Source organism: Cydia strobilella, chromosome 11, assembly GCF_947568885.1.
Source record: "Cydia strobilella chromosome 11, ilCydStro3.1, whole genome shotgun sequence".
NCBI lineage: Eukaryota > Metazoa > Arthropoda > Insecta > Lepidoptera > Tortricidae > Cydia > Cydia strobilella.
Genome location: NC_086051.1, coordinates 13281774 through 13295303, shown reverse-complemented (window position 1 = coordinate 13295303; position 13530 = coordinate 13281774). Strand labels below are relative to the sequence as shown.

General features: G+C 35.6%; 1 protein-coding gene across 5 annotated transcripts in view; it reads left to right on the top strand.

Moving 5' to 3' along the window:
- LOC134745597 (supervillin-like) overlaps positions 1-13530 on the top strand; it is a 247688-nt gene that overhangs the window by 72224 nt on the left and 161934 nt on the right. The window contains exon 1 of one of the 5 annotated variants that reach the window (XM_063679676.1): positions 11363-11477. The exons of the other annotated variants lie outside the window; for them this stretch is intronic. Within the exon in view, the coding sequence (XP_063535746.1) occupies positions 11378-11477 (100 nt within the window). The 5' untranslated portion in view covers positions 11363-11377. Of the gene's footprint in view, positions 1-11362; positions 11478-13530 lie in introns of those variants that run through there. 5 annotated transcript variants of the gene reach the window in all.

The window sequence follows — 13530 nt, the reverse complement described above, 5'->3', positions numbered from 1 at the left end:
AATATATCGAAATGTATATATTCGCGGTCACGGTCGTACACTAGTGCAAGGCATACACTAGTGTACAGGAGCAATACCCATGCTCAAAAGTGCTCGTCACACAAAAAAAATGCCCTTAGGTACTGGTAATTCGAATACAAGACCACCGGCATACTACCGCTACTAAGGTGAGGCCGCCCCTTGGAAGTTAATTTGGAAATACCACTTTGTGAGCGCCTTTTGCGCTATAAACGAAACAAAATGTTCAACTTACTGGTCTTTTTACAAGCCTTTGAGAAATTAGGTATAGGTAGGTTCTTAGTTATATGTCTAGGAAACGCGCCTTCAGTCTGATGGTATAGAATGCAAGAGAGGGATGATTGCGCCGCGCTGCCTGGCGATGTGTCGTATGTGCGAAACTCTGGCGCTAGCATCGCGCTTTCTGGTTCGCACCGTCTATGTTGGCATCTTGGAGCTGCAGGGCTGCAGGGCAAGCTAAACACACTTTAAACTCGCGTTTTATAGCTAAAACGTCGGATTAGGTAAAAATAATGAAATTGTATCGCGTTAGACCCGTTATAATCACCTCATCAACTTGGGAAACTAAAATGCGCTGGTAGCCTGGCGGTAAGAGCGTGCGGGTTTTAATCCGGAAGTCGCGGGTTCAAACCCCGACTCATAACAATGAGTTTTACGGAACTTATGTACGAAATATCATTTGATATTAACCAGTCGCTTTTCGGTAAAGGAAAACATCGTGAAAAAACCGGACTAATCCCGATAAGGGTCTAGTTTACCCTCTGGGTCGGAAGGTCAGATGGCAGTCGTTTTGTAAAAAAATAGTGGCTACGCCAGTTCCTGTGGGATTAGCCAAGCGGACCCCAGGCTCCCATGAGCCGTGGTAAAAATCCGGGATAACGTAAGGAATGGATTCGTTTGGGAAACTTTCCTGTCACAAAACATTGTGTCAAGAATGTCTCTTTCTGGCACACAATGCAATGAAATGAGTAGTCAAAAGCCGCGCAACGATGCCGACTAATTGCCAAAGCTAATTGGTTTGAAAAGTGAATGTATAATAAAATTGGCAGGAATCAAATGCGTGTCTATCATTCTCGGTCTGCCCACGTATCAATTAGCGCCATCGAATGTAACGTGAAACTGACTTTTTGCACGGGTTACTCGTAAAAGTGAAATGGTGATGAGATTTATTTATTGTTTTGTATCTTCATTCTTCAGCATTCCTTCGTATAAATAAATACTAATCGAGAATAGGGGATATAAAGGGAACTACGGAGCAAGGATTATCATTGGCGCTTTATTCTCAAAGGAACACGGTTACCAGATACTCCAGATAGTCAGAAAAATTCGTCGCTTGGAAAATTTCTTTACGATAGTCATTAAGTCGAGGATTGAGTTGAGTATTAAAACATTAATACATTAGGTACACATAATATTTCAAGATGACAATTTACTTGTTTTATTTTAGTTAGACTTTTTAAAATGTATGTCCACGTGACTCGTTGTCGTTACGTGATACGTGAAGCCGTTTAAATGCGGGGTCTCGTAAAGGACAAGAATGACATTTTTGAACAGTAGGTATCATACATTCATAATCATACATATCATACATTATCACACTAATCAGTCTAAAGGGGCCCACTGACTATCAGTCCGCCGGACGATATCGGCCTGTCAGTTGTTGGGAACTGTCAAATTTTTGTTCTAACTGACAGGCTGATATCATCCGGCGGACTGATAGTCACTGGCCTTAGGAGATCTTCTGTAACTTTTTTACCTATAACCGTTTTTTAACCTATAAATGAAACAAATTTTATTAACCAAAAAAAAGCCATACCATCAGATCCCACCCAGGCTTCGTCACATTACAGAAAACTCATCCACCTACTACCTGGCACCTGTAAATTGATCTGATTTTTATGTATTTTAGGACAAGTGTTGAGTTGATATTTATCAGAGGACTCGAGTTCTGCATAAAAGGAGAACAAAATTCCCACTGCCAGTATCCTGTCTATATTTGTTATCTGTTACCTACAGGCAACTTTATGAATTATTTACAAGCCGACTGGGAACCGTCGCGCTGAAATATAAGGTATTAATACGGAATGCCCCTGGCTGCGGAAAATGGGGCAAGGTTGGCTAGGTACGCTAGGTTACTCGGGAAAGTTGTGCAACAGGGTCGGTTTACTTGTAAACGATATTCGTGTGCGGAGCTGAAGTTTGGTTTTAGGGTCGGTTGCACCAAACCGTCTGTCACCGTTAAAGCGTTCGCTAAATTTTATCGTATGGGAAGTTTCATATTTGACTGCTGAGTGACGTTGATCAGTCCGCTAAATGTGGTTGGTGCAACTGGCCCTTAGTGATACGATAAATAAAATAACAATGGACAATGTGGTAATACCGTAAAACACTGCCGCTGCGCCGTTTTCACAGAAAAATGTATGACACACGTCAACGCAAAAGATACGAATACGACGCCGCGTAAATGCTGCGTTTACGCAGTATCGGTGTGGTCGATTCAGAATACTACCTACCTATGCAAGCAATTTTTCTAGGACTTCAACGTTGTATTTGTTAATATCTATATAGTAGATTATTGCATAATACGACAAATATGCGTAGCGTTACGTATTCCTTTCCACATAACTTTTTAGCACTTCGCTGTCTGTTGATTTTATCGTGTAAGCTGGCAGTGCGTTTATAGTCAAACTTTAAAGGTTTTTTTCTTCATTAAATACTTTGAATAAAACGTGAAGTAATTGTTTATTTTCCTGTTTCAAAACTGACAAATACATATTCAGTTATTCCGCGTGTAAACAGCAAATATCAATAGTTTAAATTGAATAAGATTTTTGTGCGCCACCAAGTTTGTGTTTTCTGTTCAAATATGAATTCTGATGGAACTTGTAGGTCACAGGACTGAATGATATTACATTGTAACTCAGTTAAATGGCCTTTAGGTTGTTTGACGTACATATTGTAACTTTGTATTACGGCAAATGGCAAGATAGCAACTTTTCTATACGATCGCACTAGTTCAAAATAAATATACCTTAGTAAACTTACATACTTTAGTAAATTAGGAATGAATGTAGAGGGATGTAAAAAGAAAAGAGGTATGGAGGAAAAAGACATGCTGCGCCGACCCCCAGTCACTTCATTTCATTTATATATTTATTCTCTCATATAAGCTTACAGTAATATACCAAAAATACCGTCATGTTAAAAATGCAAGCGAATGATGACTGTAGTTGGTGAATTCACACGTGCACGCGCGAATATCTATCATAAAAATGCATAATAATATATTGGATATAGTTTTGCACAAATCTTGGGCCAACTCTGTTCTTGTTTAATTGAATTAGTTCAAAAATATAGTCAAACAAAAGTACCTAACTGTACACTCCTCAACATTGCCCTTGAGTATAGTTTCAAACGTCTAATTTATTGATAAACTCTTTCATTAACAACTTCGTCAACTTCAGCTATTGAAGTCCTCTAGATCTGTTAGTATCGAAGTCGTATAAAAGCTGCTTAATACTCTCCTCGATGTCGATGGTAATATTATGCAGTCACAGCACGTGTGTGTTCTTATTAAATTATGCCCTCCCAAGTGTCTTGGTTGATGTTGTTTGAGAACTTTGCTAAGTTTACGCCACGCCAGTATCTTATGTTAGTAATTGGAGCTTCATATGCAAGTTCATATTATGTTAGCGACATACGCTATAAAACTCAAAACTACGCGTACTGCGCGGGTAGTATGGTTGCGCTTTAATAGTCTATATTGTCATGCAATGCGCATGCTTGCGCCGTATAGGATGGTTATTAGTTAACCGGGAATATCTTCTATTTTTGAAGAAATTAAATATGTAATTAGACCAACGTTTGTAGATGCCTAGGAGACGAGACGGTCGAACGAGAACGCTGCCTGTTAGTTGAAAAGCGTTGTGTTACGGCTTTTTCTCTTTTGTACTACCTACTGCCGAAGCTTTCAGGACTTTGAAAGGAAAACAATATTTTCTATACTCTGTTTCACAGGTCTCACTTGCCTGGATCCGAACGCTCATGCAAGGCCAGGCCCCGTCCTTAACACGAATCCTACTAATGAAAATGTTCCTGTGATAATGCTTATTTATTTTAGAAGGACTGAACTAACGTTCCTGTTTACGATCCGGTACAAACTTCCTTCCGCAAAGGTCAAGATCGTATCGGGTCCTGGGGCTATGTGGGAGATAAACAATGATGAATATTTATTTTGCTCGTGTGTAGGCAGATTTTTGTAATAAATATCTTGGAAAAGGGTTACATGGAACCTTTCTGTTGTACAGTTGTGTACAGTTTCCATTAAAATATATTTGTATACAGAATCTGTATACACTAAAGCCTTGACTATGAATCTATTTCGAATTTTTTTTTTAATTTATTCCGAATAATAATGCGTTAAATTATAATTAACCTTAATGAAATATTTGAGCACTTTCGCTTCGATGAATAAATAAATAAATTACACCTATAAATAAATCTACTATTTTAAAATTATTTCGCATGATTTTTTTAAATAATGATGAAAATAATTCTGTTTGTAAAATATTGTATGCACCCGATACCGAAATTTAATTGCACCATTATATTTTTTTAACCATCCCACATTTCTTAAAATATCTTAAACCTTTATAGAACGTTTACTTAATTATTAAAAGGTCATGTTCACAGGATGAACTCTGACACGGGTATCAAGATTTTCCAATTAGTGTACACGAATATTAAGTTTAACTTGCAAATACCACTAATTAATCCTTTACCCTTGTTTAAAAGTAGATACACAAAATCGCCAGTTCCAAGATTTTCAAGGCCCCTATCTCCAACTTTGAGGGCCGTTCATTCGAAAAGGTTGCGCACACTTGGCGAGCTCTTTCAAGCGGACGCAAACATCAAACGGTTGCTCTTTGCGCATTCTTAGCTTACCTTAGTTGGTGTATTAATGAGTCGGCCGAATAGTCCATTCTGTCTGTGGTAAAGGGTTAGGATTTTTTCTTCAAGTCTACATTATTATACGAGTGTAATAATGTAGAAAAGTTATAAAAAAAAATTAACATTTGTAAATCTTTTCTACATTGTCAAACATACTTAAAGTACTTTTTTAGAAACAATTTTAGTACGGATTATAATACAAAAGGCAATGAAAACTACTATTTTTAGTAAGCACTTGTGCAACATCACACGGCTGCTCTTTTGTTTGCTTGAGAGGGTGTGTAAAGCCAGGACATTAGAAGGAAACACAAGATATAGCGCGCCGCGCGAAACTTGCGACCAAAGATATGACAATCGCGCAGGTCCTTTGCCTTAATTACTCTGAAAATATAGGTACTTACTTCTGATTAAAATTTACCCGTCAGATCCGTCGACTGTATCGTTTATTAAATTATACTATGGTATGCTGGGTATCTAACGTTACCAATTTCTAAACTATATCGAAGTGACGTGTACTACTTTAAAATCCGCACTCAGTGCATCGAAGCAAAGTTTATAAGTGATTTACAAGTTTCAATTCCCGGTGATAGTTCTGAACTCTTCTTAGAAACTCCCAGCCACTTCCTGGAACTTTGCGTTGCGGTGAATAAAAGAGATGATACCTAGTAGCCAATTTATGAACCGTGGACTCGGTGGTAACTGCTATTACACAATATAGCTTAATATGCAAAACTGTATAATATGCTGACCTAGGGACAAAAATTTACTAACTTAACAACTGTACAATTCATTCTAAATAATCTAATCTAATCTCGCTCATCAGTAAGTTGTAATATAATGCAGACAGTTTTCTTTTGAAACTATTTCGTTTTAGCTTCTGTTGGCTGTTACTGTCCAAACAATGTATTAATGTTAGAATGTTACCATTCCCACGCGTCCATGGAAAAAACATTGCTTATTTTTTTTCGAGAGATATGACTAAGTACGAAGGTCACTAAAAGTATTCTGAATTACATTCGTCTATTAATGTAATATGAATATGAATAAAGTGAGTAAATAATTGTTGCCTTTGTTGTCAAACATTTTTGTTAGAGCTGTTCTCTTTGAGGGTTGCTCACGTTTTTCATAGCTAATAAGTGGTCAAACCTTGTAGCATAACGAGTTTTGTTAAATGAAGAAACCTAGTTATTATTAAAACTTACGAATATGTTGGCTATTTGAACAATAAACTGTATTTTTTTATTACTTTTTAATAAAAATATAAGAGAGAATGACAATTTCTATTAAAACCCTCTTCACTGTCTACTAAAACTAAGTATACTAAGTATAGCTTTATTGTATTAAATCTACTGCGGATGGGGTACCGAGACAAACCTTACTGGTTTAACGGTACTTTTGTAATTAAGTTGCATATTATGTGTATTTACCTGATTAAAATAAAAAATAAAATAAAGTATGGTAAACATATTATTGTTTTAGTAGTCATTTTCTATTGTATTTTTACGAGTATTTTTTTATTTTATCGTCTGAATGAATGAATATTTATTTGTCAGTAGTGTCTTGGGCTTATGGCTCCTCTATACGATGGCCCAGCGCTGGACCAGCGAGCTGGCCATGCGATGGTTGAGAGCACGCACTATGGAATGGGCCACGTCTACATGCATACGCACCATCACTGGCCCACTACCTTTGATGTGCGAACGAAAAACTGACACCGTGGCCATCCTATCGCCATCCCGCCGCGCCATAAGCCATCCAACACCACTACCCTTTCTACACGCTGGCCCATTTTAGTAGGCCAGTATGATGGCCCATCGTGTAGAGGAGCCATTAAATTACTAACACATTCAATATTCGATCTCATTCGTTGTCTGTAAGCTGGCTGATAAAATACAAATAAATTTACCTATTTTACATATATATCTTTGTATCTTATTAGTTAGTTATTTAAAATTAGGAATACCACTACTATATATGTATATCTTGGATTACCGTTCGTTTTTGATTAACTCTGACCTTACATATTTTATAAGAAATATTTACATACATACACACCAATTTACAAACATGAACTCTGAAGTCATAGCACACTTTTTTGGGCAGGTGTATAAAAATAAAATTAATTAATTAATTTAAAACATCCGACAATCATATCTCTTTGCAAATTACTTATCTATAATCCATGGCTGATCATCATAAATCTTTTGCAGAAACCCCAACGCAAACTCAATCGGTTTTGAAAATAAATATCAAATTATAAGTAGGTTCTTATGCTCATACATCCAGGGCATACTTTAGATGTTCTATAAATAGGTACCGAATGTTTGAACTTGAATATTATGCCATTAAAATTAGAAAAAGAAAGCTTGTTTTTATAACTCCATGGGAGGTGCGTTTATTTTAGATTATCATTAACGAAGTATTGTACATACCAGAGATGGGCATTAATCGATTAATATTTTAGTTAACTAATCAATCGATTAAAAATATCAATCGTCATTTTTTAATCGCGATTAATTTAGTTGCGATTAAATTAGTTGTGAGAATGTTCGACTAACAACTAAATTAGTTTTAGTTTCAATCGACTAAATTTCACGATTAAATCTATATTAAAACTACGTAGTCGCCGGTTTTTGCATTTTTTATCTTGCAATATGTAACTACAAGTACGTATGTTTGTAACATACGGAGGTACTCGTATGTTGTAACTATGTTAGTTTGGGTAGAATTTTGCGACTTATTTTGAAGCAGATATCTTCATCCGATTGAGCTAAAATTATAGTTTAACTTTAGTTTAACTAAATACATATCATGGTTGCTTTTATATTTAATACTAGCTGTGCCCGCGGCTTCGCCTGCGTGGAATTCGGTCTGTGTCAGTAAGCGGCTAATTCACCCCTAATTTATCTCAATGTCCCCTGGAGACGGAACTTAAAGTAAAGTTGACAGATGGATACGCTAGAGGACTGTAGTCCAGATAAAATTATTTACAATTAGGTACCTACCGCCAAAGACAGATATTACTCCGTAATAGATGGATACAGTCTAAGGAAAAAACGTGCCTCGAAAATCACGAAAATTTGATTCTCGATCAGATGTCGCTACTACCTTTTCCCTACTCTCGTATAGAGGGCGTTGACGGTTTCGTTTGTTATTATTTAACAATTTTAACGCATATCAGTGAAAGAACATGGGTCAAAATAATAAAAAATAATTACCGCAAATAAAAAAAAACATTTATCCATATTTAAATACATTTTATCGTATTTTTATAAATCTTCATTTTTAGTTTTAAAGTGTGTCGATAGATGGCAGTGAATTTACTGTGGTTACAAATATTACTATGACAGTACCGCTCTATAATATTATATCCTCTTTGCTACCTTTAAATAAAATTACACTCCAAAATCAATATTTTTTTGCCCTTATTCAAATTTTTGACGTGATTTAATCGGCATAGAGTAGTAGGTGTATATCGAACGATACAGTACCATTTTTGTATTTTTACGTCCTTGACTGTACCTAGCCAAATCGACTACATAATTCCGAAAAAAATTATTCCGAATTTTAGAATGTCGAATTTTATCATTCCGATTTTTAAATGCTCGACCCATCAAAATTCCGACTGTCATAATTACGAATGATGAAAATCACCAAGATTTATATTTCCGAAAACCCAAAAAGCCGTTTTTTGTGGCAACAGTTCGTTTTCTTGGGGGTCGCAATTCTAACCTAACCTAATCCACTTCTGGCAACAGTTCGTTTTCTTGGGGGTCGCAGTTCTAACCTAACCTAACCCACTTCTAGCAACAGTTCGGGTTCGCAGGTTCGCAGTTCTGTCTAATTTATTTATGCCGAATTTTTATGCCAAAAATATTTTATGCCGAATTTAACATGACGCGGCACGACAGGTACCCGTAATAATTACTAAAACGTGAGTCTTCATTTGAATATCACGGATTTCATTTTTCCGATCTTGTAAAAAACCGAATTTCTGAATACCGAATTATTTTATTTCCGATCGGACAATGATTTTTCGGAATTTAAAAATTCGAAAAATTTTTTTTTCGGAAAAGTGTAAAATCGGAACTCTAAGCTTTCTGTCAAGTGACAATCGGATTTAAAGTTTTCGGAAATAGCACATTCGTGATTTTATTCCATCGTGTTTTTAAAAATCGTAATTTTGATATTTCGGACTTATAAATAATCGGGATTATGAAAGTCGTGGTTATAAAAATCGGAAAAACGTATTTCGGAATATTTGGGTGTTCCCATCAAAATCATGTCATCCAAATCGGTCCTCCAGTGAAATCAGTCTAAGCATGATGCCGGCGGCCATTTTTTTTGTTTTCGGAGTGGGAAATGCATCTGCGTAGCGTCTGCCCCTACGACTTGTTGATGGTCATAGCGAATCAGACTCTCAGATAAAGTTTTTAACCCCTTTTTCACCACCATGGGGGATGAATTTTTAAAAACGCTGAAAGTAATTTTCTTGCTTTTTAATATAATAATGATTTGCAAAGTTTTAAGTTCCTAGCTTAAAATAAAATTTGCACCCCAAGACAAACTTTCATCCCCTTTTCAACCCCCTGAGGGGTTAAATTTCCAAAAACGTCAAAATTAGTTTTTTTGTAATCGTCTATCATACCTTTCTAAGAATAAGAAGTTTCAAAGCATTTGTAATGGATTCAAACTTTCAACCCCCTTTTAACCCTGTTAAGGGACGAATTCTTGAAAACGCTAAAATCACTTTTCCTGTGTTATAATAATATGCCCATTATACAAAGTTTCAAGTAACGCACTCAACAAAATTGATCTCCATACAAACTTTCAACCTCTATTTCACCTCCTTAGGGGATGAATTTTCAAAAACGCTGATATTAGTTTTCTTGTATTTCAATAATATATCTTCTTTAGAAGTTTCAAATTGCTAGCTTAAAATAAATCTTGAACCCCATACAAACTTTCATCCCCTTTTTAACCCCCTTAGGGGTACAATTTCTCAAATTTTTATAGCCTATAACCTGGCCGTGGATTTTTTCGACAGATTAGTAAAGTTTGCATCAAAATCCGTTCAGCCGTTTTCATTAGTTGTGCGGTCAAATAAACAGACAAACAGATAAACAGATAAACGGATAAACAGACAAACAAATTAACAGACAAACAGATAAACAGACAAAAATTCTAAAAACTGTTGGAATGTGTTCTGTTATCGATTCTAAGTATCCCCAGCCAATTTTTTTTCGAATATCTTCCATGTACAGACTTTCGACCCTCTTCCGCTTTATTATATGTATAGATACAAAGTTTGATTTATATAATTGTGTTTTTTTAAGTGTTATTTTACTAATGCACAAAGTACCCAGTTCTTATTTACCCTTAGATAAGAGAAATTTAATCCAATTTCAGAGAGATGCACTACTTTAGTAGCAAAATAATAGTGAGAACAGATCTCACTCCTTAGAAACGGTCAAAATATCGTAAGTAATACATGACTATTTTATTTTTAAACATCCGTTAAGATGTCCTAATCAGTCTGTCAACATAGCCATACCGAGGTATTCTATTCAATTTGCTTCTAACATTAGTCGCGAGAAAATAGTCTAACTAATTAGTCGATTACAAAATTTAGTTGTCCGAAATCAATCGGCAACTAATTTAGTTGCAACTAAATTAGTTGCACTCTATACAACTAAGATTGATCAATCGTCGTTTTCAATCGTCAGTCGCAATTAATTCTTGTAATCTTAATCGTTAATCGTTAGTCGATTACATTTTGCCCATCTCTGGTACATACACGTGCGTTACAGTGGGCAAGCGATGTCAGTCGGGGCGATGAGTTCGGCGCGGACAGATCAGCTATCTATATTATATCGATCGTTACGTTTTTAGCAAAATATTTCGGTTGTTTACAGATTAAATATTTAAAATAGTTTTTTGGCGTAGTTTGAAATAAATAAAAAAACGTTTTTTTAAATGGTTAATGAGGAAGAAAAGTCAGTAAATAAAACTGTGTTTAAAAATACAAAGTTCCTAAGATTTTTCAGTACCTAATTACTAACGTAACTAGTTTTTATAAATCGTCACTTGGATCGCGCCGCTCGCGCATGTGCCAAACGCGCGTGTCTCTAAAGTCAACTCATGACATCGACCCGGCTTTAATGCCTACCCACATGCTCTTTTGTATACATTTAGTGTAAATTCACGCGTCCGGCGTGCGGTGCTAAAAACAAAGATTCCTTGGTTATCATTCTAGCCTGTGGGAGACGATTCGTTGCAATATCCGAGTGAAAATAAAAATTAAAGACTTATTTTGGCTGTACAAACCAATACGGGACTGAAACTGTCTATGGTTATATTTGCCTTGGTATTTGGTACCAAGTTTCGTGTGTAAGTTTAGTGGTCTGTGATGGAGTTGTTGGTACAGGATGGACCTATAGTGATATCGTGGATTGTGTTTCTATGGCTTATATTCAGGTGCTACTATCAAATTGGCGCGATCACATATGGTAAGCTTAATAAAATGCCGTTTGTTTAAAATGCTTTGCGTTTTCAGTCCTGGGTTTAATTCCTAATTGATTTGGAATTTGTGGGTACAAGTCAAAAGTATTAGTATATAAAGTAAATAATTTTATTTTTATCTTGTGGTATTCCACCTAATATAAATAAATAAATATATGTAGGTAAGGTATCCAATTTCTTTGTCCAATGTGTATTGCGTCTCACATTTTGCTTAATAATGAGAGAGTGAGACGCAATGTCATTGGACAAAGAAATTAGATACCTTACCTATATTTATTTATTTATTTAAACTTTATTGCACAAAGAAAAATGTACAAATGGCGGACTTAACGCCAAAAGGCATTCTCTACCAGTCAACTATTGGGTCACACAGAGACATAAATGTTGGAGCGGAAGAGATTTATAAATTTTAACGAGAAATTGAACCGAAAAGTCAAATATAATATATAAACATATTATATTAAACTTTAGCGATAATTAATAGATATATTTATAATTAACCTTAACTAGAAAATTAAATAACACTAATCAATTTAACTTAACACGTCTATGAAACGTGCTGAATAATAAAAAATATTTTACTTACCGTACTTTTTAGTATTTGTTGTTATAGCGGCAACAGAAATACATCATCTGTGAAAATTTCAACTGTCTAGCTATCACGGTTCATGAGATACAGCCTGGTGACAGACGGACAGACAGACAGCGGAGTTAGTAATAGGGTCCCGTTTATACCCTTTGGGTACGGAACCCTTAAAAAAATATTTGCAGAAACCATTACATAGTTACGAGAAACGAGTAGGTGTCTTCCTGAATGAATGTTTATGTTTTTAGCGGAATAATATTGCGCGAATCGCATAATTTAGTTTAATTTACAAATTCTTAATATATTTTTCATTTCTCATGCTCTGAAAGAGGGTCATTGTTGTTCTAAAAGGTGCGCAGAAAATGATACGTGTCTGCACTAGAGCATTTTACGTTCGAAGTACGACTTTTTTAATTTTTTTACGATACGCAATTGAAATTTGAGTTTAAATGGATTTGTAATAAATTTTTCATTTTGATATTTGACTCTCCATTCCATAAATAACGATACTTTTGTCTGAATTGTTAATTGAAAGTACCCTCAAGAAATACTATAAAAATGTATACTTAGTCATGTTTTAAAAAAAATACATGCATTTTACTTTCCTCGTATTCGAAATGAAAAGTAGAGTGTTTAACTCGGGTGAAAGGCATCATTTCTGCCTCGGACTATTGGCGCTCTCACTGCATTCGAGCGCCAAAATACCTCGGCAGAAATGAGTGCCTTTCGTCCCTTGGTTAACAATCTACTATTACTCCGCTGAATGCTGAAATGACTTTGACGCGACCGGTAAAAAACGCGTGTTTCACATAAATATTGTTTATAATGTCAATCTCTTTTGTGTTTTAGCGCGTGTGTCTATATATAAGTCATACAAAGAATTTGGCTTATGCACCGCAAAGCTCTTTTCTGACTTGTGACTAGTGTTGGTTGGGACTCGAGTCCTTTGAGTCCTCTGCTTCAAGACTCGACTCAGTTTTTCAGACTCTTATAATTAAATCTAAACTCGAGTTCTTTTCAACTTGTTAGTGTCCCGAGTCTTTTGTAGAGACTTGAGTCCTTTTCAGAGAGCTCTTGATTTTTTTACAAACAATTTCGAAATGCATTGTCTTTATGTAAAATTTGTAGATTATGTACCTACACAAATCATACAACAACGCCTAATTTCTTTACTGTTTTTTAGGAAAAACCTATAAAATTGTTGACGGAGTCTTTATTCGGAGGCTCGAGTCCTTTTGAGTTGCTCTTAAAAAAGACTCGACTCGGGATTTAAAAGACTCAGAAGTGACTTAAGCGCCGAGTCTCGTAAAAACGAGCTGAGTTCTTCAAATTCCGACTCTAAGGACTCGAGTTCCTACCAACACTACTTGTGACGCACGGAGCACTGATTTTTACTAAAAAAATATTAGTCCTCTGTAAAAAACTTTGTTCTCGGAGCACATCAAGCGTAATCA